Here is a 25,252-nt window from a genome sequence, read left to right on the forward strand (position 1 = left end):
ATGGCGAGCTCCTTGGGTCAGAAACCGTCTTTTTGCTCTCCGTTTGTACAGCGCCTAGCACAGTGGGGTCTGGTCCATGACTGGGGCCTCCTAGACGTGGCCACAGTATCAATAATTGATGAGAAATGATGACTGAAAGAACCATTCAGCCAGCTCTTGGGTCGACTGACACAGGGGGCAGCAACACCGTCCTGGCAGCCCGCCAGCGATCGCGATGAGGCTGGGGCTGGGAGTGAAGAAGCAAGCCGCAGGTGCCAGAGTCAGCTGTAGTTCTAAGGTCCGTTTTTGTTCCCTTGCTCAGTTTGGGGGGCTGGGAGCAGCTCCTGGGCTTAGGGCCAGCGGCTCGCACTGGCCACGCTGGTTCACATCTAGGCTGTGCCAGACCTCGGCGGCGCCACTGGGGTGCAACGAGTCCTGAGCGCGGCTGAGTTTTCCGTGGCTGTGTCACCAGTGCCCACTAGTGCCATTGGCACGAAGGGCCGGGTTTCCCAAAGAGCGCCAGCAGCTGGCAGCTCCCATTGTGCTCAGTGGGGGAGGGGTGGGATGCCCCAGTGTTCTCAGTGGGGGAGGGGTGGGATGCCCCAGTGTTTTCAGTAGGGATGGGGAGGGATGCCCCAGTGTTCTCAGTGGGGGAGGGGAGGGATGCCCCATTGTTCTCAGTGGCAGGGGCTGGGTGCTGAGCTCCTTTGAAAAGCTGGCCCGAAGGGTCCCCTTTGGTGGCCCCACTCAGCAGAGATGGGGAGCAGGAACCCAAACTTCTCTTAGGGTCAGGATCGAGGGGGGTTTTCCCCTGCAACCCATCCCCCCGACGGCTTCGACCTTCCCCATGGGGTGTCCTGCATGATGCCTGCCCCCATGACGAGGGGGGGGGGGGCTGCATCCCCAAAGGCAGCAGCCAAAACGAATCCTGTGGGAGAATTTTAAACCATGCTCCAGTTGGGGGGGGGGGGGAAGCTGCTTTCCTATTCTCCCCCCCCAGTGGAGTGTGAAGGAAGGAGCCTGCACGGTGCTTGCTGGCAGCAAACAAAGCAGAGCTGCCGTCTCCAGTCATATTGTGGAGATGCTGGGTGGGGGGGGCTGCTAGGAAATTAGCAGATCACAGGAGTCCCGTTCCCCCCCCCCCACCACCACCACCGCTGGCGAAGGCACGTCGAGGAGGTGCCTGAGACGGGGCCGGACATGCCGTGTGCACCAAGATACCAGACGCCCTCCAGCCTGCCCGGTGGGCCCTCAGGCTAACGAGTGCAAAGAGAGGGGGGCCCCCTGGGACCCCGGCTGGAGCATCGTCCCCGGAACGCGGCGCCTACGGGGCAGGAGACGGAGCTGAGGTTAGAGGGCAGGGTGGGAGGCTGTGGGCGGGCTTGGCACTGGGCGAGGGGCTGAGCTGAGGACGGGCGGGGGACTGGGCGACAGGGGAGGGATCCCGCGGTAATTGCCCTGTCCCCTGCTCCGTTCATCCCCTCTGAAGCACCTGGCACCGGCCACCGCTGGAAGACAGGATGCTGGGCGAGATGGCCCATTGCTCTGACCCCGTAGGATGCAGTGAGGGGGTGTCAGTGAGGGAGAGGGGCCCAGCAAGGGACAGCGGGGGGCAGGCGGGATGGTGGGGGGAAAGGATCCTTTGTCGTTCCCTTCCAAAGGAAGAGAAAGAGTAAGAAACGGGGGGGAGGGGCGTCAGAAAGGAAGGTGAGCGAGCCAGACAAAGGAAGAGGCACCTCTGAGGCTTGGGTGGGGTGGAGGAAGGCGGTGGGCGAGGGCAGGGGGTAGGATCAGGGGCTGTGAGGGCCTGTCACTGGAGGGCAGGTGGCTGGGCCCTGGCCGGTTAATTGCTTGCTTGGAATTAACGCTTTGCGTCCCCCCGTCCATGCTGTTCTCTCTGTGGCTGGGAGGGGGGGCGGGTCGCCCGCTCTGTGTGAACCTAGTAAGGGCATCGGGGCTGGCGGATGGGGCTTGTCCGCTACGCGGGGGGATCTGGAGGGGCAAGGAGGCTCTGGGGGGTTGCCTCAACTGTACGGGAAGTTTCACCCAAAGAGCCGGCCCAGGAAAAACGAAAGGCTCGGCTGGTTCAGAAATGGTCCAGAGGCTAGCCGGGAGGGTGGGGGGGGGTCCCCCGAACCAGCTGGAGTATTGCACGGGTACTCCTGAGTGCTCCAGGGGGGTTTTCTGAGCCCTCCCCGTTCCCATGTGCCCCCATTGCCCGTCACTGCCCAGCCCCCTGCCAAACGGCGACTGAGTTACCCGGGGTGGGGGGGATTGGGCAGGTTGGATGGGAGCCGCTGCAACTGCAGACTGTGTCTAAAGGCCTCTTCATCCTCCCTGAGTTGGCCGGCGACGCTGTGCCAACCGCGCCCCCCTCCAGCCCCCAGCGGCACGAGCTGCCAGGAAATACCCAGCCAGGCCGAGCGCCTGCGTAAGGCATCATGCAGCAAGTGAGAGGCATTGGTGCCCCCTTCCCCGCCGTCTCCCCGCTCAGGACTGCCCTGACACTCCTGCCCCGGGGTGCCACGTGCCAGGCTCTGCCAGCACAGCACTCCCTGGGCACCGGGTGCCCGCCTGACACGTGGCAGGGCCAGCTGATTCCTGCAAGCGTTGGTCTCCCCGCGTTAGCTCGCTGGGTGCGCTCAGCTCCTCCCTGCCTCACAAGGGAACCTGGCTGGGCTAATGCTTCCTAACACTTCTAACGTTGTAAGCGGGGGGAGGGGGGGGGGGAAGGGATTATCAGCCACCCCCTACTCACACACACACACACCCTCCCCCCCCGGCGTGGTTTTGGGAGCTCCTTTCTCCGGGCTGAGATCCGTGCCGGCTGCCGCACTCGCCCCGAGAAGCCTGGGAAAATCCGCTGGGTCCGTGAGGTGGGTTGGGGCCTTTGCTGCTCCCACGCCTGGTGACGTGCATCGGAACAGGCAGGACGGGAGAGGGGGAGGCAGGCCAGGAGTGAGCAGGAGGAGGAAAGCAAAGAGAGCGATTGCAGAGAAAAGGCTGGGGCGGGAGAGCGGGGGGAGTGGGGGGGGACCTGCAGAGAAGAGGGGGCGCCTTGGATACGCGGAGTCGCTGCTCTCAATACTTCCACACCCCTCTGTCCATGCACCTGCGGCCTGTCTTCCAGCCCCCCTGCTAGCCCGGCCCTGCGCCCGCCACAGCTCTGCCGAAGCCCCTCAGTCCTGACCCTCAGCTCGCTGCAGTGTCCAAGGCCTGGCCCCATTAAACCTCCTTGCAGCTGCAAACTCTTGGATTTGATCCTCTGTGCGGCCAGTGGATTAGAGAAGCCCCCTCGGGGCCTGCGCTGTTGTTCTAGAGCCAGCCGCTAGGAGGCGCTGGAAAGTTTTCTTCCCATCCAAGGGAAGCCGCTGGGACGCAGCCGCGGTCTCCCACCTGGCCATGCAGACTGGCCAGGTGAGAGCAACCCCCCTGTGGAGCCTCCGGCGTGCGGCGAGTGTTTCTGGTTGAGCTGGCGGGTGGGTGCGAGGAAGGGGTGCTGGTCCCTGCAGCAGGTGCACCTTCATTCTGCGGCCAAGGGCAATGCCAGGAGCCAGGCACGTCCTGCCACGGGGGAAAGAGCCCCAAAGGTTTTGCTGCTTCGAGGAACCAGGACTTGATCTGAGGATCCCCTCGGCTGAGGCCTGCCACTCCAGCCGCTCTCTGGGCCGCGGCAGCTCTGTCACCCCACGGCAGGACCTTTGACGCAGTTCCTTCCCAGGAGCGTCAACCAGAACGTAGAGCAGAGCAGAAACTGCTGCGGGGAAAGGGACGGAGGGGACAGGGCGGCCGGCTGAGCGTGCCTGGACGGAAATCCTGGGGCAGGGAAATCCTCTGGCCGGCAGGGAGACCCTGGGCAAGTCGCTCCCCTCCGGCCCTTTGTCTATTTAGACGGGACGCTCTTTGGGGCAGGAGCTGTGGCTTCCCAAGTACCCAGGTCAACAAGCACCCAGGTCTGGGGCCAGTTCTCAGCCCTGCCGCAGACTCCCGGGGCGACCTCGGACACGTCACTGACTCTCTTTGGGCCTGAGCCCAGCGCCGTGGGGCCTCCATCTCCTGCTATGGCACGTCCCTGGGCCCCGTTCCCGAGCACCTGAGCGCCTCGCCGTCTGCGGTGGGTTTCTCCAGGGCAGGCAGGACGTGCCATCAGCGCCCCCGTGGGATGGCTGGGAGAGGGAGAGGCAGGGAGACCGAGGCAGCGTTCAAAGGACGTTGGGAGGCTAAATCCCTCCGCGGAGCCGGGCCCGACTTGAAATAGCATCAGTGCCGTTAGCAGCCATCGACTTGGGGACCGTCGGGCCCCCACGCCCAAGCCTCTGACGCGTCCGCTAAACGGGGCTGCTGCTTGGAATCACCTACTAAGTGGGTGATCTCGGGCGCTGGGGGGTCCCTGCCGGGGACAGGCCACCCATGTCTCGCTCTTTCCCCAGGCGCTGGAGGAGCTGAAGATGTCTGGCTCGATAGCATCCTATGAGCAGCTGGTGCGGCAGGTGGAGGCGCTGAAGAAGGAGAACAGCCACCTGCGCCGGGAGCTGGAAGACAACTCCCACCACCTCTCCAAGCTGGAGAGTGAGACCTCGGACATGAAGGTGAAGGCGCTGCCAGCCCCTGGGCCCAGCCCTCCCGCGCTGAGCTGGGTTTTCCTGGAGGGGGGGGCCTCGTGGGCAGAGCAGAGGGCTGGAACTGGGGAGGTCAAGCGTTCTTACCCCTCCCCTGCGTCTGACTCCCGGCCTGGCCTCGGGTGATCGTGCTGCTTCTCTGGGCCACATTTTGCACTGATTTACACCTGCGGATTCGCCCTTTCTGTGCCTCGGTTTCCCCACCTGGAGCGAAGACTCTTTTCCCTTCCCCCTCCCAGGGCTAATCAGTTCCTGTCTGCACTAGAACTCATCGGGGAATGTATTTCGTGTCCCCCCCCCTCCCCCTTCCACAGCTTGTGCTTCAATCAGAGCACGGGAAAGCAAGGGGAGCTGCGCCCTTTCACAATCTCCCCCTGTGCACCACTCCTCTGCGGGCCTGGCTGGAGTGATGCTGGCTGAGGTCGATCTCTGCCTCTCATTCCCCTGCCGCTGTAAAGGGGGCTGAGCGGGAAGCCCTGGAAACAGATGTTCTCTGCCTGTCCCCTGGGCCCGGCCTCGTAACCCCCACGTGTGCAGTGTGGTGCTGTGTTCCTCACTAACGATGCCTAGGCCACCCCTGGCAGCCCGCGGGCCTGTGGCCGCCTTAGCTAGTGCAGGGGAGGGCGGCTCCTGCTTTTAGAACCAGATGGCCCAGGTTTGAGCCCTGCTGTCGACAACCCGCCCAGGAGCGAGCCAGCCAGCCTGCCCTGCAGGGATCCCCGGTGGGGGTGAGGTGGGAGCCCCGTCTCCATGTGCCGTTCACGTCGCGGCTTCTCTGCAGCGGCCTGGCTGGCTGAACGCGTTCTCACCACGCAACGTTCCTCTGTTTGTTAGGAAGTCTTGAAGCACCTGCAGGGCAAACTGGAGCAAGAGGCCCGGGTCATGGTGTCCTCTGGACAGACGGAGGTTCTGGACCAGTTGAAAGGTGAGTGAGCCCGAAGAGCTGGGGGCAGGTGGGGGTTCTGTTCTGTTCTGTTCTGTTCTGCGCAGGGGGGTCCTGCAGAACGTCTGGCAGCCGATGCAGCAGGAAACCCAGGACCAAGGGCAGACCTCAAACATGGCAAAGAAATTGGCCTTGATCCAAGAAGCAAAAAGACCGGGGCTCTGCAGGGGTAAGACTAAGGCCAGGACTCTGGGGTTCAAATCCTAGCTCAGGTGGGGAGTTGTGCCTGGTGGTTAGAGCAGGGGCCTGGAGATTATCAGTCATGGGTCCTCCTGGAGACAAGTGGGGTCTAGCGGACAGGCTGCTGGCTTAGGACTCAGGAGATCTGGATTCTCTTCCCAGCTCTTCTGCTGAGTGACTTTGGGCAAGATCCTGGTCCTTACAAAGGGTCAGGCTCTGGATGCCTGTACTTAGCTTTATGCCCGTGGAAGTCTCATGCTGAAAGGGCGAGGTGGGTGAGAGTCACCCAGGGTGAAATTAGGGCCAAAGGGTTTCTAACCCTAGGTGTTTGTTTAATGATAGGAACCTAGGGCCAATGATCCATCGACGCCTTCGATGCACTTATAGGCCCTGGTCTTGCAAACACTGACCCGTGAGCTTTAAACACATGAATGCAGCTACCTTGCTTCGCACCATCTGAGGCCCTGGCACGGCACTGCATGACACAGCTGCGGGCTTCCCCTCCCAGGATGGGCACAGCCATGGTGTGAGGAGGTGCTGGCCCAATACAGCAGTTTGCCAAATGGTTTGCGTGTCATTCCCCTTAACTCTGCCCACTTCAAAGTGAGCGTTGCACCATCTGCTCCATGAGCCGCCTTCAGTCTGCTGGGAAATGCACATGGCAGGGTGGGGCATCAGGTTATAACATGCTAGCTCCCCCCTGCCATGCTATAACACAGGCTGAGTTTGCGGCGTGGACGGGACCAGAGTGTGTCACACACAAGGTATGGAACCGTGTAACAATCAGGGACCTGGTTCACCTCCCCACCTGTGCCCCAGGGCGTGGGATTCACCCTGGAGGAAAAGGAGAGCAAGGGCTGTGTGAGCTGTGTGAGGCCCTGGGGCTTCTGATGGGGCCGAGGATGTATCTTTAAGTGGCCGCCGGGGCAGAGTAGCCTCGGTTGCCCACCCTCTCCTGAAGCTGGGCTGGGCGGCTACTGGACCCTGATGGAGGGCAGTTTGCAATGCTACAACCCTCCTCTAAGGGAGAAACAATCCAGGGCTGGCTCAAGACCCAGGAGGGGGCCTCTAGCACGGCTCTGTCTGGTCGCCTGGTTATAACCCGAGGGATTAAGCCACGCCGCACCCGTTGTTTCTTCTCACCCCGGCCACACGAGGGCACCCTTGTGCTTCCCGCCCCCCCCAGCTCTGCAGATGGACATCACCAGCCTCTACAACCTGAAATTCCAGCCGCCCGCCCTCATGCCCGAGCTCGCCTGCCCCGAGGACAGCCCCGTGCACTCGGCCGCGGCCCAGAAGAAGGACACCATGGGGGACCTGAGCCGAGCCACCATCAGGCTGCTGGAGGAGCTGGACAGAGAGAGGTAAACCCTGGGGAGGTAGAGGAGGATGTGGGAGGAAGAAGTGACCATGAGGTGCATGGCTGGGAGCCAAGTGCCCTGAACTGTAGCTACCTTGCCCTGCCACACCCGTCTGTCTGCCTGTCCCCCTACACACCCATCTGTCTGTCTGCCTGTCCCTCTATACACCTGTCTGCCTCTCCCCCCGCACACCCGTCTGTCTGTCTGCCCATCCCCAGGCACCCCCGTCTGTCTGCCTGCCTGCCTGTCTCCATCCTGCCCCCATCACCATAGTACATGAGCCCTAGCTCACTGATGCTTAAGGGGCCCCTTCCCTGCTCCCATTACCAGCATCCCGTGTTCTCCCGGCCCATTGCTGCCCATACCTGGGATGCTCCAGGGCCGTACGCTGACCCTCGAGCCAGGCTCGGTGTGGGGAGAGGCCCCTAGAGGTTTTCCCCCCGTTCAGTCCCTGTTTCTGTCGCTCTTCCTCTCCCCCGGGAGGTGTCCGGCAGGGCCTGGGGTTGGGTTGGCAGCCGCTCAGCTGCAGGGGGTCGGGTTCCTGGAGTGGCGGGGTGGGGCCGTGACTGCCGGCCCACCACCCTCTCCCATTCTCCAGGTGTTTCCTGCTGAGCGAGATTGAGAAGGAGGAGAAGGAGAAGCTTTGGTACTACACCCAGCTGCAGAGCCTCTCCAAGCGCCTGGACGAACTTCCTCACGTGGAGACGGTGAGTCTCTGGGTCCAGGGGCCCGCAGGGCACCCGGGACCCAGCCGCAGACCTGAGCCAACCGGGATACCTCCCCTGCCAGGCGTACCTGGGTGTGGGAGGTCCCGGGGAGTTGGGGACCCAGCCCAAGACAGGAGCCAGCGCCTCCCTTAGGGCACGCACCGTGCTGGGATGGAGCGGGGCCAGGAGGGCTGGGATCCGGCCCTCACGCCCTGCCGCTCCTCCCGGCCCCCAGTTCTCTATGCAGATGGATCTGATCCGGCAGCAGCTGGAGTTCGAGGCCCAGCACATCGGCGCGCTCATGGAGGAGCGCTTCGGGACCACCGACGAGATGGTGCAGCGGGCTCAGGTCAGGGCAGAGGATCTGCTCCCTTCCCGCGGGTTATTCCCTTCATCCTCACCCCCGGCCCCCCAGTAATGCAGCCCTCCCCTTTGCAAAACTAAGTAACGGGAGGGATCAGAGGGCAAACCCCTCCCTCCCAAAAGCCGGGCAGTGTGCGGGGGGGAGAAGTGGATCAGGAAGCAATGCCCCCTCCTCCCCCCTGTGTGAGCAGTGGGAGGCATTGCAGGATCAGGCTACAAACATTTCCCCCCTCACCACCCCAGAAATCTGGGTAATTGTGGTGGGAGGAGGGTGCAACCCCCCTACCCACAAAGCTGGGCAATAGGGGGTGGGTGGGAATACGGCCCGAGTTCTGCCATGGGCTGGTTTATTTTTGCATGGGGGAGAGAGGTAGTAGCTCATCTGGGAGAGGGGTGCGCCCCCTCCCTTCCCCGTGTCCCCCTTCTCCACCCAGCGGCTGAGCCTGCCTCTCTCTGTGGGCCCCATGCTGCCTGGTCCCGTCCTCTAATGGGACACGGCTGGAAGGTGTTGGGCTGGCGGGGGAGGCTGCACTCGCTGACCCTGTGGTTAAATCCCCGCAGATCCGAGCGTCCCGCCTGGAGCAGATCGACAAGGAGCTGATGGAGGCTCAGGACAAGGTGCAGGTGTCGGAGCCGCAGGTAACAGGGCAGGAGCTGAGTCCGCTGGGCTGCACCGGCTGGCGGGAGGGAGGGACGGGTGGTGCTAACCTTGCAGGACGCGGGAACCCCCCGGGGCACGGTGCAGCTAGTGCCGCCCCTTCCACAGCCAGCTGTCTGCACACACCCAGCTGCACACACCACGGGTGTCGCTCGTTCACCTGCACGCACAGCATCACCCGCATTCCTCCGGACTCACATGTGCACTTACACACGCACCTGCCTTTTGTCGTCACTCCCTCCCCGACCCATCGCATCGCACCCAATGGCGCTCCTCCTCCACACACCACGACGGCCCGGGGGTGCCCTTTCCCCCTCTGCACACCCACACTCATTGCACCTGTGTGGGGATACCTCCCCCCCTTCCCACCCACCCCGGGCCCAGATCACTCAGGAACACACCAACGCCTGTGTGCGCACGTGTGTTGTCTAGGGGAAGGTGGTCTTTGTGCTAAAACACAAGGCTAGGAGAGGAGAGACACTGGTTCTAACCCTGGCTTGCTACCCGCTCATGAGGCATGGTCCCGTTCTGTGCCTCAGTGTCCCCCTCTGATAGACAGGCTGCTATTTTACCCTCCATGACCGGGGCCGGGGTGTGGCGGTTTCCTCGCTGTATATACAAAGGGCTTGGACAGCCCCAGGTGCTGGGTCTCAGGCCAGGGGCCGGATTGTCTCCCTCATCCTCTGCTGACTGCCCTCCAGCACCCGGGGTCTCTGCAAGGCCCTGCCAAAGCCGGCCGATGGGCATGTCTGCTCTCCCGCTGCCCCAGCTGGCCCCCACTGGGCGCTGGGGTTTACTTCTCAATTCACGTCCCACCCAGAGGCCTGGGCACTGCCTTGGGGCCGCCTGGCTGGGCCGGCGATGGCAGGGGCGTGTGGGCCATGGCAGGGCTGGCTGGCTGCATTTGGGTGGGCCAGGGAGGCACTGGCGCCTGGGCTCTCATTCTGCGTCCTGGGTGTGGACCGGGCACGCTGGAGGAGGCTGGTTGGGTTGGCCGGGGGGTGAGAATGGAGCTAGAGGCGGGCGGGTCTCCAAGGCCCCCCTCCGCCCCGCTGAGCCAGAGGGCTAGGCCTTTGTGTGTTTCGGGCACCACAAAATGGGCAGTTGCCATGGTGACAAGAAGTAGGCCAGACAGGGAGATGCTGGCAGGCCCGGCTGCATGGGGGGGGAGATGCTGGTTTCTGCAGAGCTGCTGCGGGGTCATCTGCTCTGAGCGGCTAAGCCAGCCCCCGTGCTGTGAGTCAGTAGCGGGCGGGGTGTGTGGGGGGGGAGATGTGTCCCCCCCCACCCCCGCTGGAACGAATCGCCCTGCTGCCCAGGCTGCATGTGTGTGTGTGTGTGTTATTGACCCCACCCATCTAACACAGTTCACCACAAAGACCATTCACACTGAATATCCCGCAGGGACCTCACAAAAACACCACTGCGTTGTTTTAAAAGAACACGACCCTAATATCATCTCTCAATACTCCAGTATTTAAAAATGACACTGATATTCAAATAGTAATTTTTCAGTATTACAGTGATATTAAAAGCCCTAACTTGGTATTTTTAAAACATCAGTAACCCTTAAAAAACAGCAGCGTTGTTTTTAAAATACTACAGCAATACTAAAACGCTACGGCGTTCTTTTTCTAAAACCACTAAACTATATTAAATTAAAAATGCTACAGCGTTAAAATCAACAACATCATGTTTTAAAAGTCTAGTCTTATAAAAAAATTAAAAGGAAAAAACCTTACATTAAAAAAATACTAAAATTATAAGACAAAAACTTCAAAATTGTTCAAGAAAAATACTTGCAGCATTTTAAAAAATCCTACAGTATTATTAAAATAGTACAGCCCTTTAAATATACTTCAGCAGTACAAGAGGAAATGCCATGGTTTTATTAAGTATATTACATTATAAGAAAAATATTATATAATTGTTAAAGAAAAATATCTATAATAAAAATTATTGCAGTCCTACAAATGCTGTAGGATTATAAAGAAAAATACTGTAGTGATAGGAACTAATACTACAATATTATTTTAAAAATATAACAGGACAACGCCCACAATTTTATAATAAAATAGTATTTTTTAAAAGAAAATACTATGATATAAAAAATTTACAATGTTATTAAAAATACTAGGGTATTCTACAATAAGACCCCTGAATCCTTCGGTAATATGGTAGGAAGGAGCTGTGTTTTGGATCATTACTGGAGAATATTGTAGCATTTTGCTAAGGGTTAATCACCCAGAGTTTAATTTGCCTCTGAACAGTTTAAAAACCCAGGGACCATGCATGAAATCCTGGCCCTATTCAAATGAATAGGAGTTTTGCCACTGACTTCAATGGGGTCAGAATTCTGCCCTAGGGTTTCATTAGCATCTGAACTGGTTTTTAAAAGTCAGAGGTCATGTGGGTCCTATGCTGGCCTCCCAATAGTCCCCAGTGCTCTCTCCTGTATTCTGAGACAGAGATTAAGTGAGTGTAGGGACAAATTATTTTGCCCTGAGCCTTTCTCTGCACCAAGAAATCGATAGCAGAACTGGCTTTGAACAGCTCCCTTAGCTCCATGCAAAGCCAGAGCGCAGCAAGCCTCTGTAATGAGCCCTGGGAAGCTGGAACAGTTTAGATTCAGTAAGACAATTATTGCACTGTTTGCTAAAAAGGGGATTTGTCCTGGAAAGAGAAATGAGCCATAGCGCTTGGTCCTGGAGCCTCCACAAATACAACTTGAATCACTGGGCAATACATATCTTATTACATACATGGGCACTAAGGCAGGTAGGTAGGGCAGAAGGGGGGGTGTATGCTGTTTGCCCTATGACTCAGGAGAGCTGGGGTCAAGTCTCTCCTCTGCTACAAACTCTGGGGAGTCTGCTTGCCTGGAACAAGCCATTCACGGGGCAGCATTAGCGGGGCGGGTAAATCGGCCTCTTCAGAGAAAATGGTTTTTGCTGCAGGCCTCACACGGCACCGAATTGGACCCCACGTGCATCCCAGAGTGTGAAAACGGGTGTGGATGCCTGCTTCCTCCTGCCCCCTCCCCCAGCATATGTCACGCCCACACCCTATACTGGCCTTTGAGCTGTGTGACCCACTGATCAGCGTGTCGCAGGTCCCCCTCTGATCCATGGGGATGTGAGTCGGTTACTGCCCAGCTCCAGCCACTGGGTCAAACTGCAGAGACGCCGTGTTTACCTCTGGTTGTGTCAGCCCACTTACTCCCCCTCTCAATCTGGCGGGATGAGTTGAATTAGCTGGGGTGTAATTTACACTCAGAGGGGGCTGCACGAAAGGGCAAATCGCACCAGCTTCAACTCACCCCTGAGCTGGGCCCTCCATGTGCCCCATGCAGCAGACAGACGGAGAGACGGGGACAAGCAGACAGAGAGAGGAGAAGAAAATCGCAGCGTTCTGCATGTTCCCAGTCCTCCGTGAACAGAGTCCCCTGTGCCCATTCATACACCAGGACTGATGCCCGGCCTCCCATCGGCTCCAGGGTGAATTGCGTGGATGAGGGGCAGCCGGCTGGGTCCTCGCAGGGCAGGGGAGCTATTCAGAGCCAGTCAGCCCAGCGCTGCTGCTGCTGGGATGGTCTCTGTACAGCTCCCCCCTTTCTGTTTGTGTAGCTGTGTGAGAAGCTGTCTGGCATGGAAGGGGATGCGAACCTGGACATCCCAACGCATCCCGAGGAGGGAGGGAGCCACCTGGGCAACAATAAGGTAAAGAAAATCCCCGTCACTCGGGCATTTGATGGAGAAAACCCAGATGCTCACTGGAGGAAGAGCTAGGTTTGTTGATGGCACCAGTGTAATGCAGAGTGACTAGGGCATTGGGCCCGGAGCCCTGGTTCTGTTGCTACTCACCTGCTGGGTGACTGTGGGTGAGTCACTTCCCCGCTCTGTGCCTCAGTTTCCCCAGGAGCCCACTGGGTCAGACAAATTCTCAACTACCTGCATACATGATCCTTAAACGAAAGGGGTGCCGGGCGCCCAAAGCGTTAATCACACCAGAGGCAGCAGATGGTTTGTCGTGGGCTGCCGGCTTCAGCAAAGCCTCGTTCCGAATGAGAATCAAATCTCAGCCTGGCGCCCTCCACTCCCACTGAAGCCATGGAGGCACCTGGCAATGGGGCAGCCCTGAGTCAATCAGAATAGAGCTGCCTGTCAGCTGATCAGCCCATCACGCGCATTTCCGCCAGGTGCTGAATGACTCCGGGTGAGGGGCTGTGGGATACTAGTAGCGTTATGAGGGGCTAGGGCCTGGGTGTGATTAGGGCTATGGGCAGGTCGGGGAACCGGTGGGGGGTGGGGCTGTCGGGGTTAGGAGCACTATTGGGTTGGGGCAATAGGGGGCACTGGTGGGGCTGGGGATACGGGGAGGTGAGGGACGCTGGCGTGGTCACTGGAGGGGTTGGGGCTAGAGTAGGCGGGGTGGGGGGGGTCAATTACAGAGGATGCTGTTCCTCTCCTGGCTGGAGGCTGGGTGCTGCCAGGCAGAACCTACTGAGGGGAGACGCGAGAGGGAACGGTGCAGCAGGATTCGTGCGGGGCCGGGGCTGGCCAGGGTAGGGCGCAGGGTAACCCATTGGAGGCGTCTGCCCTGCAGGTGGAAGTGGTCTTCTGGCTCCTGTCCATGCTGGCCACCCGGGACAAGGACGACATGTCCCGCACCCTGCTGGCCATGTCCAGTTCGCAGGAGAGCTGCCTAGCCATGCGCAAGTCCGGCTGCCTCCCGCTCCTCATCCAGATCCTGCACGACACGGACAGGGAGCCGGGAGCCCCCGAGAGCCCCGGCAGTGGCAAGGACTCCCGCATGCGGGCCAACGCCGCGCTGCACAACATCATCTTCTCGCAGCCCGACGAGGGCCAGGCCAAGAAGGAGATGCGGGTGCTGCATGTGCTGGAGCAGATCCGCTCCTACTCGGAGACCTGCTGGGACTGGCTGCAGATGCAGAGCAAAGACGGGGGCAAGGGCCCCGAGGGCAGCGCCGGTAGGGAAGGGCGACGCTGCCTCCAGCGCGGGACACCAGGGCCTGCTGCTCCCAATGGAGGGTGGGGGCAGAGAGCAGGGGACACCTGACCTTGCCGCTTCTGCCTGGGGAGCCGGGCTTCTGGGGGAGCGTGTGCGAGCAAGGGCGGTTGCAAGCACCCCAGTGTATGCGTGGAGTGGTGCATGCATGTTTGCATGCTGGCACGCAGCTGAGTGTGCGTGTGTGCGTGTGCAGATGAGGTGCGGGGGGCATGTGCAGGTGTTCAAATGAGTGTGCGCACCTACAGGTGTGTGCCTGTGGGTGTGAAGAGAGATGTGCACGGTGGAGGGGTGCAGGGATCACACCATGCCGTCTTCCAGCACAGCTGTAGCTCCCCTGGTTCTGATCCCAGGGCGGACTGGCCCCAGAGACTCTGTTGGTCCAGTTTAGGAAGAACAGATCCTCCCTGATGGGAAACCAGCCCGTCCGCTGCCCCCGGGCTGCCATCTGATGGATCCGGGTGTGTCTGATCCCTGGCTGGGCTGGGCCGGGGGGCGAGGAAGGTCCTGGTTCTGGTATCTTGCGTGGCACTTGCTGCTCACCGCCGCTCTCCTTGCAGTGCCGGTGCCCATCGAGCCGCAGATCTGCCAGGCCGCCTGCGCCGTCATGAAGCTGTCCTTCGACGAGGAGTACAGGCGGGCCATGAATGAGCTGGGTAAGCCAGGCGCGGCCCAGGGAGGAGGGAGCTGGGGGAAGTGCGAGGGGGACCTAGGTTCTGCGCCCGCCGTCCAGGGGTGGGCAGTGAGTGCGGCGGTCACGGCTCAGTGGGTTAGAGTCCCCGGGGGGCTGCTATGCCCCCCTGCCGTAGGCAGCGCGATCCCCTCTTGAAGGGCACGGCACCCGAGCCCCTTTTCAGTGGGACGTCCGGACCCCCGCCCCACCCCCTCGCTGACGAACCGGGAGAATCCGGGCGTGAGGCACCAGCACCAAGAGGAGCGGGGCGTTGTCTCCCGCAGTGCCGGGCTGGGCCTGTCCATCTCCCTAACTTCCCCCCCACACACCCGGCTCGGATCCCCCCCCAGGTGGTCTGCAAGCCGTGGCCGAGCTGCTGCAGGTGGATTATGAGATGCACAAGATGGCCAGAGACCCTCTCAACCTGGCGCTGAGGAGATACGCCGGCATGGCGCTGACCAACCTCACCTTCGGGGACGTGGTGAACAAGGTGCGTGTGTGTGTGTGTGTGTGTATTTGTGGGGGGGGGGGCCCGGTTGGGAAAGGTGTCTGGGGGGATGGGGAGCCGGGGGTCGGACCTGGGAAGGTGGCAGCTGTAGGGGACAGGTCAGGGGAATATGGGGCGGGACCCTGGGGTGGGGAAGGGTCAGGGCAGTGAGGGGAGGGGATAAAAAGGCTCAGGGAGGGGCTAGGGGAAGGGGGTGGGGAGTGAGGACCCAGGGCAGGGACTGGGAAGCAGAAACTGGGGGTGACGGAGGGACGGGGGTGGGAGATGGGAATGCAGTGCAGGGATCCTGCTTGGCGGGAGAGGGGGAGACTGGTGAAGGAGCCTGGAAGTCGGGGAAGGGGGATGGGGTGTTGGGGCAGAGGCCCTGGGGACCAGGGGTCTGGGGAGGGGTCAGGGAAGGAGCCTGGGGGGAAGTGATCTCAGCTGGCTTTAAGCTGCAGGGAGCTGTGGCCCCTTCCAATGCTGGCAGGGGCTCTGTGGCCCCATGGGCTGCACCGGGGCCTGGGTGTGTGCTGGATCTGACCCCCCCTCCCCATCTCCTCCCCTTGGCAGGCGACTCTATCCTCCCGCCGGGGCTGCATGCAGGCCATCGTGGCCCAGCTGGCCTCCGAGAGCGAGGAGCTGCACCAGGTAGGCGGACGCTGGCTCCCCAGTGGCTGTTGCGGCGGCTGGCAGCAGACGCTCGGGGCAGGTCGTGCCCACGCGCAGGGAGCCAGGGCACAGACCTGGGCACGTAGAACCGGCCATTGACCGCTGCACGGGGACTGAGTTACTCTAGGTCCCCACATGCCGTGGGGGGCGCTAATGCACGGCGAGGCGCATGGCATTCCTGGGTTAGATAACGTGGGAAACCTGCCTGCCTTGGCTGAGAGCAGCCCAGCGAGGGGCTGGTGCTGGAATACTGGGGTGGGCTGGGAGACTTGGTGGGGGCGGTGGGTATGACCGCGTGGCAAGACGCTGCCCTCTGCTGGGCTGTGACAGAACTGCTCCAGTCCTGTATTGACAGCTCGGATGGGAGCAGGGAGCCTGGGATCCTGCCCACGTCCCTGCGTGTAAACGTGCTCATCTCTCCCTCCTCAGGTGGTCTCCAGCATCCTGCGGAACCTGTCCTGGAGGGCCGATATCAACAGCAAGAAGATCCTGCGCGAGGTGGGCAGTGTGACCGGCCTGATGCAATGCGCCCTGCGCGCCACCAAGGTAAGAGCCGCCAGCCCTGCTCTCTGGGCTGCGTGTGCGCACCCTGCATTCGCGCACGCAAAATGCCTGCTCACGGTGAGCTGCGTGTGCAAGCGCTGCCTTTGCATGCGCAGAGCTGGGGATGGCTTGCACACTCACTGTAAGTGTGTAAACAGAGGGGGGAAGGGGTGGCATGCATGTGTGCAGTGATCTGTATGTGCAAAAGCTGTGTTTGCAAACACAGAGTGAGTGCAGGCTTTCACGCTTCCAGTGAGCGTGGGGGTGTGCAAAGCAGATGCACTCCCAGATAGACGGCAGGTGCAGTTCAAGAGGCCCTGTCACCAGAGGGACACTGATGGTGATTTTGTCCTGGCTAGGAATCCACCCTCAAGAGTGTCCTCAGCGCCCTCTGGAACCTGTCGGCTCACAGCACGGAGAACAAAGCGGCTATCTGCTTGGTGCAGGGTGCCCTGGGCTTCCTGGTCAGCACCCTCACCTACAAGTGCCAAAGCAACTCACTGGCTATCATCGAGAGCGGCGGGGGCATCCTGAGGAATGTGTCCAGCCTGATCGCCACCCGGGAGGATTACAGGTCAGCATCGCCCTGAGAGGGGGCAGGGCGGCTGCCCCACCTGGATCAGATCCGCTCCCAAGTCCCCTCTCCAAAGACCAAAGCGTTGTGATTGTCGGTGGCCGGGATCAGGAGGGGCTGTGGTTGCAGCCCAAGATGACTTGGTTCCACTTTGGCCCCTGGGCACAAGTGCGGCAAGATGCTCTGTCGCTGTCTGATACCCGCTGTCGGATCGTCACGTTAGTGCCGCGTGCCCCCTGTGGCGTGCGTGACTCCCCCCCAGAACAGACTCACGGTGCCTCGGGGAATGTGTCCGTCCCGTTAGCATTCTGTATTAGTTGGGTTTCTGTCACTAGCGCGCGCTCTTCAGCAGGTCTTTCGCCAGGACAGTCCAAAGCACTTTGCAAAGCCCATTGTCCCCATTTTACAGATGGGGAAACTGAGGAACAGAGCGGGGAAGTGACTGGGCTGGGAGTCAGGACTCCCGGGTTCTAGTCCCAGCTCTGAGAGGGGAATGGGGTTCAGTGGGCTGGGGGAGAAGAGCTGGGTCGAGTGGGTTGTGGGGGGAAGGCTAGGAGTCAGGACTCCTGCCTGGCCCCTATGGGCTGCTCTGCTGGTGTCTCACTGTGTGACCTTGAGCAAGTCATTTCCCCTCTTTATGTCTCGGCTGCCCCCCATAGAACAGGGCCGTTGCCCCTACATCTTGGGGGGGGGGCCCTGGGTCAGTGGAGGATTTTGAGGCCCTTTGAGACCCTCCGATAGGAGGCAGGTGACGAGGGCCATGTATGGTCGTCGTTTCTTGAGCGGGTCACCGATGTGAAGCTAACGGAGGGTCAATCCCTGTCCTGCAGGCAAGTGCTCCGGGACCACAGCTGCCTGCAGACCCTGCTGCAGCACCTCAAATCCCACAGCCTCACCATCGTCAGCAACGCCTGCGGGACCCTCTGGAACCTCTCGGCCCGGAGCCCCAAAGACCAGGAGCTGCTGTGGGACCTGGGCGCCGTCAGCATGCTGCGCAACCTCATCCACTCCAAGCACAAGATGATCGCGATGGGCAGCGCGGCCGCCCTCCGGAACCTGCTCTCCAACCGCCCCCTCAAATACAAGGACGCCACCGTCATCTCCCCGGGCTCCTGCATGCCCTCCCTCTACGTGAGGAAGCAGAAGGCTCTGGAGGCCGAGCTGGATGCCAAGCACCTGGCGGAGGCCTTTGACACCATGGAGAAGCAGAGCCTGAAGACCCAGAGCGTCAAGAAGCCCGCGAGGCACATCGACAGTCTGGTGAAGGACTACGCCTCCGACTCCGGTTGTTTCGACGATGACGAGGTGCCCAACGGCTCGACGGGGGCGGAGACGGGGAACGGCTCCATCCTCTCCATGTTCCTCAACTCCTCCTTCCTTCAGGGCCAGGCCTTGCCCAGGGCCATGGGCCAGAGGAGGTGCCCGGAGCCCGAGAAGGACAAGAGCGGCAAGCCAGCCGAGCCCAAGAAGCTGCCGTTGCCCGAGGACGAGGTGTCGCTGGCGGCCGAGAAGCTGGCCAACAAGATCTCCACCGCGGTGGCCAAGATCGACAAGCTGGTGGAGGACATCTCCACCCTCCACACCTCCTCGGACGACAGCTTCAGCCTCAGCTCGGAAGACCACTGCCTCGACTGGCAGTACGGCTCCGACGAGCTGCACGAGGCCCGGGCCCAGTCCTGCTCCCCTTGCCGCCTCTCGGATGCCAGCGGCTTCGTGAAGCGGGAGAACCTCAGCCGAGCCCACACCCTCTTGAGGCTGAAGAAGGCTTACACGAGCTTGTCCAACGACAGCCTGAACAGCGGCAGCACCAGTGACGGCTACTGCACCAAGGAGCACATGAAGCCCTGCACCCGGGCCTCCTTCCTCGATTACAAGGAGGAGCTGCAGAGGTACCAGAAGAGGCCCAGCAGGCTGGATCTGAAGAACATCCTCATCCACAGGCCTGAGAGGATGGAGCAGCTGGGGGTCAAGGCCAAAGAGTCTGGCAAGCCGGAGAAATTGGAGACGAGAGACACACACGAAAGGGCCAAGAAAGCGGTCACGTTCCCCAGCCCCAACGCCCTTGAGAAGGAGCCTGAATGGAAGAAGGAGCCAGGCAGCAAGCTTTCTTCCGACCCCCAGGTCCACACCATCAAACTCTCCCCTTCTTACCAGCACGTCCCACTGCTGGACAATCTGGCCAAGAGCAGCCCTGACCCCAGCGCCGTGGGGCTCTCAGGTGATACTTACCATCCATCTCTGCCAGGCAGGAAGCAAGCCTGGCTCCCCAGGGGGCTTCTGCAGACAGCAGAGAACTTGAGCAAGATCCCAGAGAAGCTGGCTGCCCACACGCCGGCCCCGGTGGAGCAGGAGTCAGTCCAGAAGTACGCGGTGGAGGACACCCCCATTTGTTTCTCCCGGTGCAGCTCCCTCTCTTCCCTCTCCTCCGCTGACAACGTGCTGGATGGGCAGAGCCACAGCGAGCACGAGGTGGACAGCGACTCCTCCCTGGAGATTATCGACGTGGAGGAAGGAGCCGAGGCAGAAGGTGACATGGAGCAGGCCGAGACCTGCGATGGGAGACAGGAGAAGCTGAAGGTGATGGATCCAGGCCCGACCACGCCACTAGGCATCTCCCAACCCATCACCATCCCCTTCCAGAAGCGCGACAAAACCTTCCTGAGAGAAGCATCCCCGTCCCGGCACGAGGAACTGACCCCATCCAGCTCCTCGGAGAACTACATTCAGGAGACCCCACTGGTGATGAGCCGCTGTAGTTCAGTCAGCTCCCTGGGCAGCTTCGAAAGCCCCTCCATCGCCAGCTCAATCCAGAGCGACCCCTGTAGTGAGATGATCAGTGGCACCATCAGCCCTAGTGAGCTGCCAGACAGCCCCGGTCAGACGATGCCCCCAAGTCGCAGCAAGACGCCCCTGTTCGAACTGGGGTCCCAGCCGGAGAAGGAGACCAGCCAGTTCAACATCCAGTGGGAAAATAACGTCAAGAAGTTCATGGAGATCACTGATTTCAAGGAGCGTTTCCAAGACCTGGACTCCATGATCTACTTCACGGTGGAGAAACCCAACGAGAACTTCTCCTGCGCCTCCAGTCTGAGTGCCCTGCCTCTCCATGAGCACTACATCCAAAAGGACGTGGAGTTGAAGCTTATGCCCCCTTTCCCTGAGAAGAACAGCCTGAATTTTGTGGCGCACGAGAAGCGGGAGGATGGGTGGGAAGAGAGAGCCATGGAGGGCAAGAGGAAGCTGGACCTTCTGGAGCTCAATTCGGACGATGATATCGAGATCCTGAAGGAATGCATCAACTCGGCCATGCCGTCCCGCTTCAGGAAGGTCCAGACCTCCCTGGTCTCCAGCCTGCCTGGCCAGGTCTTGAACCCTCAGACCAAAAAGGCTCTGCACATACCGGTCTACATGCTGGTGCCCACCCATTCGCACCGGGGCATCCCCAAACGCCTGCGAGCTGCCACCCGGGACCTCTTTAAGGATGACGACTCCTTCACGGACTCCGCAGAAGGCACCCCCGTCAACTTCTCCAGCGCCGCCTCCCTGAGCGACGAGACCCTCCGGTACTCCCTGAAGGAGGAGGCCGACCACAGGCGCGGCCGCGGGAAGAGGCCAGAGAGGAAGGAAGCGGTGGTGCCGCCGGCGGGGCGTGATACAGAGGCGCACCGTGAGCCAGGGCGCTTGAGCCCTGCGCCAAGCAAGAGAGCCGCCTCCAACTCCTCGACGCCCACCAAGGTGAGTGCGGCCTACAAGCAGAAGGGCGGGTCGAGACACGCCAGCCCCGTCCAGGCGGGCAGGGGCCACGCGGCTGAGGTGAAGAGAGGGCTACCTCCCCTGAAGAATGGGCCCAACCTGGAGCTGGACATCGGCAGGGCGGGGGCCCACTCTGTGGGCGTCCAGCCCGGGAAGGGCGCTCCCTGCGAGGGCATGGCCTTTCAGTCCCTGTGCCACACCACGCCGACCGAGGAGGCCGTCTACTGCTTCTATGAGAACGACTCGGACGAGCAGCTGGAGGTGCGCAGAGGCTCGCCCAAGGGAAAGGCCGGCCCTGCCTGGGCGCAGAAGAAGGAACGCTGGAGCGGCCTCGCCGCGAAGAAGGAGGCCGAGCAAAGCTCCAGGCAGCTCCTGCAGGCCAAAACTAAGATGGCCGCCAAACTGCACAGCAACCTCATCGTGGACGAGACGCCGCCCTGCTACTCCCTCAGCTCCTCCATGAGCTCCCTGAGCGACATGGACCTCGGCGACCACGAGGAGCGGACGGCGCTGTACAAGGCCAACAGGCAGCTGGCCCTCAGCCGGCTGCATGAGAGTGCGGCCTCCCGGGCCTTAGCCAAAGAGAGGGACAGCTCTCCCAGCTCCCTGAGCTTCAACTCGGACGACGAGCGGCTGGAGCGGTGCGTCGGCTCCGCCTTGCCCAAGAGGAGGCGGCACTCCACTCGCAGGAGGAACGCGGAGCACAAGCAGAAGCTGAAAGGGGCCGACCCCAGGAGCGCCGCGGGCAAGGAGCGGAAGCCGGAGCCCAGGCACGCCCCCCCGGACGAGGCCGTGTCGGACAAAGGCTCGGACCTGGACAGCGTCGAGTGGAAGGCCATCCAAGAAGGCGCCAACTCCATCGTCACGTGGCTACATCAGGCTGCAGCGTCCCTCTCCAGGGAGCCGTCCTCGGAGTCTGACTCCATCCTCTCTTTCGTGTCAGGGCTGTCGGTCGGCCCCACCCTGCAGCTCTCCCTGGACAGGAAGGATAAGAAGCGGGCTAGGAACGGGGCAGGCCTCGAGGCAGAGAAGAGAGAGCACGTGAAGGCCAGTCAGGAGAGCAAGAAAGTGGTGGACGCCAGGGCCACCGGGGGTCGAAACGCCCGGAGGGAGAAAAATGTAAGCCAGCAGAAGCCGGTGTCTAGCTTGCCAGTGGTCTTCCGAGGCAGGACAGTGATCTACGTGCCCAGTGTGGGGAAGGACTCCCCGAGCCCCAGGTCCACCCCACAGAAAACAGCCTCAGCTAAGCCTGAAGCCCCCGTCAAAAACCTCAGCCTAAGCCAGCAGAGGTCACGGAGTCTTCACAGGCCGGGGAAGATCTCGGAGATGGCCGACCTCACTTTGCCCAAGAGAAGCGCCACCCCTCCTGCCAGGATCACCAAACCTCCCTCCTCGGGCTCCTCCAGGACCTCCACCCCCTCCCAGCCCAGCCAGAAGAAGTTAACATCGCCCTCCCAGCTCAACAAGCAGCTGCCGTCACAGGGCGCGAAGGCGGGCAGGAGCTCCCCACCGGGTCCCGCCCCCAAAGCGCCCCCCCAGAAATCGCCCCCCACCAAGCAGCACAAGACCCAGAAATCCCCCGTCCGCATCCCCTTCATGCAGAAGCCGAACAAGACGGTGCTTCCAGCCAGGAGCCCCATGCCGGTGCTGGAGGAGCAGGTGGGCAGTTCTAAGCCGAAGGGCCATGGGAAGGGCGTCTTGCCGACCAGCCGGCTCAACTTGGTGCGGATGTCCTCGGCCAGGTCCAGTGGCAGCGAGTCGGACAGGTCCGGCTTCCTGAGGCAGCTCACCTTCATCAAGGAGTCCTCCAGCCTCATCGTGAGGCGTCGCTCCGAGCTGTGCGCCTCTGAGTCCATGTCCTCGCTGCCTCAGAGTGCTTCCCCCAAGAGGGGCAGGCCAGGCCTCCCGGCCGTGTTCCTGTGCTCCTCCAGGTGCGAAGAGCTCAAGGTGGCCAAGCCGGCGGTGACCAGGCAGAGGCCAGTCGTCCTCAGGACCCTGCCCAACAACAAACCTTCCAGTGAGAGGCCTCCCAGGAGGACCAGCTCTGAGAGCCCTTCCCGGCTGCCTGTGAAGACCAACGCCCCCTCGCCCGAACCCTTCAAGAGGTATTCCTCCTCCCCCAACATCAGCCTTGTCAAGAGGACCGGCAGCCCCTCCTCCGTCCTGTCCTCTTGCTCCGAGTCCTCAGCCAGGAGAAGGAAGAGCCAAGAGGCCTCCAAGCTGAGCCCGAATCCTGCCGTGGGGAACTCGGGGCAGCAGGACAAGCAGCAGATGATGATGATGAAGGGCACGTGGAGAAGGATCCGAGACGAAGACATCCCACACATCCTCAAAAGCACCCTGCCTTCCACAGCCCTGCCTCTGGTCAGCACCCTGGAGGAGGAGACCCCCGACGCCCAGATCTCCATCCAGAGGAAAACCAGCGACGCTGTGGTGCAGACTGAGGACTACCCCACCACCAAGACCAACTCCAGCACCTCCCCGACGCTGGAGACCCAGGAGGTGCCCAAGAGCGACGCGGAGTGCTTGGCTTCGATCAAGGGCACCGTGCCCATCTCCTTCAGCCACGAAGGGCCGGCTGGCTGTGTCGGGAACTTCCCCTCGAGCAGGCACAGCTCCCCCAGTAGATCCGCCCGGGTGACTCCCTTCAACTACGTTCCCAGCCCCATGGTCGCGCCAACCATCCACAACCAAGCGCTCGAAAAAATGCCAGCTTAAACAGCTAATGCCAATGCAACGGGCACCTTGACTTTGGTGGCGGTGTGTTCAAAAACAAAGCCCAGCGCACTCTCTGCTGCACCGCCGTGAGGATAAAACTCTTGTTCATAAAGAGAAAGAAGCAGCAGCTTTTTTCTTTTTCTTTTCTCAAGCTTAGCAAATCAAGTAGGAACTTTTGCATTGATGTAACTGTTGGCCAGGACGGCTGGGATAATGTTGACTGAGACACACACGAAACACCTGGAGAAAAGCAAGTATTTATTCCTTTATTCTCCTCACCTGTTCTTTTTTGTTTAATGGCGCTTTGGAACCTTTACCATCGGGCGATGGGAAAGAACCTGGGTAACTGCTCACCCCATCCCCCTGCCGTCTGTGCGCTGCTGATGGCTGTGCCAATGTCTTCCCTGCTACGTCTGATCACCATACACGCTAGTTTAAGGAGATTTTTATCTGTGGTGCCTGGATAGTCACAAGTGTCCTGCATGGAGGGATGGACTTATGCGGTGAAGCCTACGGGACATCTTGATGGCCTCACAGCTCACAGTTGTTGAAGAACTTTGAAGCGGTCATCAGCCAACTTCTCCCCGGGACCGTCCGTCTCCTAGAGGAGCGGTGGGCCCATTGTCTCCACCTTTTCATTGAAGCACACGTGGGATTTTCGAGCGGCGGGCGAGTTTTCAGCGGGAGCTGAGATTGCTGCTCTTTCTATTTAAAAAAAAAAAAAAACTGCAACACCCAAGAATGCTTCAAGCAAAAGCCTTAATCTTAGGTCTTGGCTGCATGCTTCGTCTCACGCGTCAGCACTGATATCCAAGCATACAAGTAATCTCAGCTAATTTAGAGAAACGCCATTGGAAACCCACCCACAGACCCAGAGCGCAGAGGGAGAGGGGTGGGATGGGGGGTGAACGCTACAATGGAGGACAGAAGACGGGCAGAACCTCCCCCGTTATGAAACCTGCCATTTGCGTGGTGGGAGGCCTGCAATTATGGTGACTGGCTAATCCGCTAATGACTAACGTGCCGGGCCTGTGTATGTGTTGGGTGTAACCCAGTGTCGGAGGGGGAGGGCGTAGCAGGGAGGCTGGTTGTTACAGAAATGCTTATAGCAGCATGTGGGAGAACGCCAAGGAGCTGGGGCCAGGAAAGAGCAGTTTTGTTTTTCTGGCAGGTGAGGGGATGGGGCTGTCGGGGGTGGGGGGAGGAGATCAATTTATGCCCTTAATCCCCTTTGCAAATTCAGGCCCTCCATGCGGGCCCCTTGAGCCTCGCCTCAGAGGCAGCGTCGGGTGGGGGGAGGATTGGCTGGTGCTGACGGCTCCTTGTGGGTCTCCTGCTTTTAAAGGAGGAGCGTGAGGACCGCAGGAGCTAAAAGGGCATAGGACGATCTGCTGGAGCAGAAGACACATGGGTGCCCGGCTCCAATGGAGAGTCAAAGAAATGCAAGCACCTAATTCCCATAGGCATCGGGTGAAAAAAAATAATCCCCTCAAAAATATGGGCCTGATTCTCTTGGGTTGACACCAGTGTCGCGCCATTGACTCAGGGGCACAGGAGTGACTTCCTGGTTTGCAGCTGGGACGCAGGAGCGCGAAAGAGGAAAACATACTGTGCTCTATGGGTACCTTGGGACGCCTCGTTTGTTTCAGGCCCTTGCCGGCTCACAAGCAGGGAAGCAGAGGGAGGTCTGGCCTGCCACACACCTGGGCTTTGTCGGTGCAGGTTTGTCCAGCACGGTAGGAAGTGGATTTGCTCAATGTTGCAAAGCGCTGCGGGAAACGGCCGAGGTGATTTCTCGGCTCAGGAGGGCAGAGTGTCGGGGTGGGAGGGTGCAGTGATATTTGTCTTAAAACACTGCAGCCGGCAGATGTCAGGCTGGCTTCGCTCTTTCAAGAGTGTTACAAATTCATGACAATGCCAGCTGTTTTTTTAATCTGCTGACTAATAATTGTCTGGTAGGGTCCAAAGGCATAGACGAGTTCAGGCCTCCCATG

The 25,252-nt window shown here is 60.5% G+C and overlaps 1 protein-coding gene across 1 annotated transcript; it reads left to right on the forward strand.

Moving 5' to 3' along the window:
• Positions 1-4,427: 4,427 nt before the first annotated feature.
• APC2 (APC regulator of WNT signaling pathway 2) lies at positions 4,428-23,258 on the forward strand. Its single transcript, XM_067554819.1, has 14 exons — positions 4,428-4,568; positions 5,433-5,523; positions 6,908-7,085; positions 7,681-7,789; positions 8,025-8,138; positions 8,714-8,791; positions 12,437-12,529; positions 13,416-13,800; positions 14,399-14,494; positions 14,862-15,001; positions 15,572-15,649; positions 16,100-16,216; positions 16,573-16,787; positions 17,618-23,258. The coding sequence occupies exons 1-14, from the start codon at positions 4,428-4,430 to the stop codon at positions 23,256-23,258; spliced, it is 7,476 nt and encodes a 2,491-aa protein (XP_067410920.1).
• The last annotated feature ends 1,994 nt before the right edge of the window (positions 23,259-25,252 follow it).

This window comes from Emydura macquarii, unplaced genomic scaffold (genome assembly GCF_026122565.2).
Source record: "Emydura macquarii macquarii isolate MOO-44397 ecotype Brisbane River unplaced genomic scaffold, CSIRO-AGI_Emac_v2 contig_306, whole genome shotgun sequence".
Taxonomy (NCBI): Eukaryota; Metazoa; Chordata; order Testudines; family Chelidae; genus Emydura; species Emydura macquarii.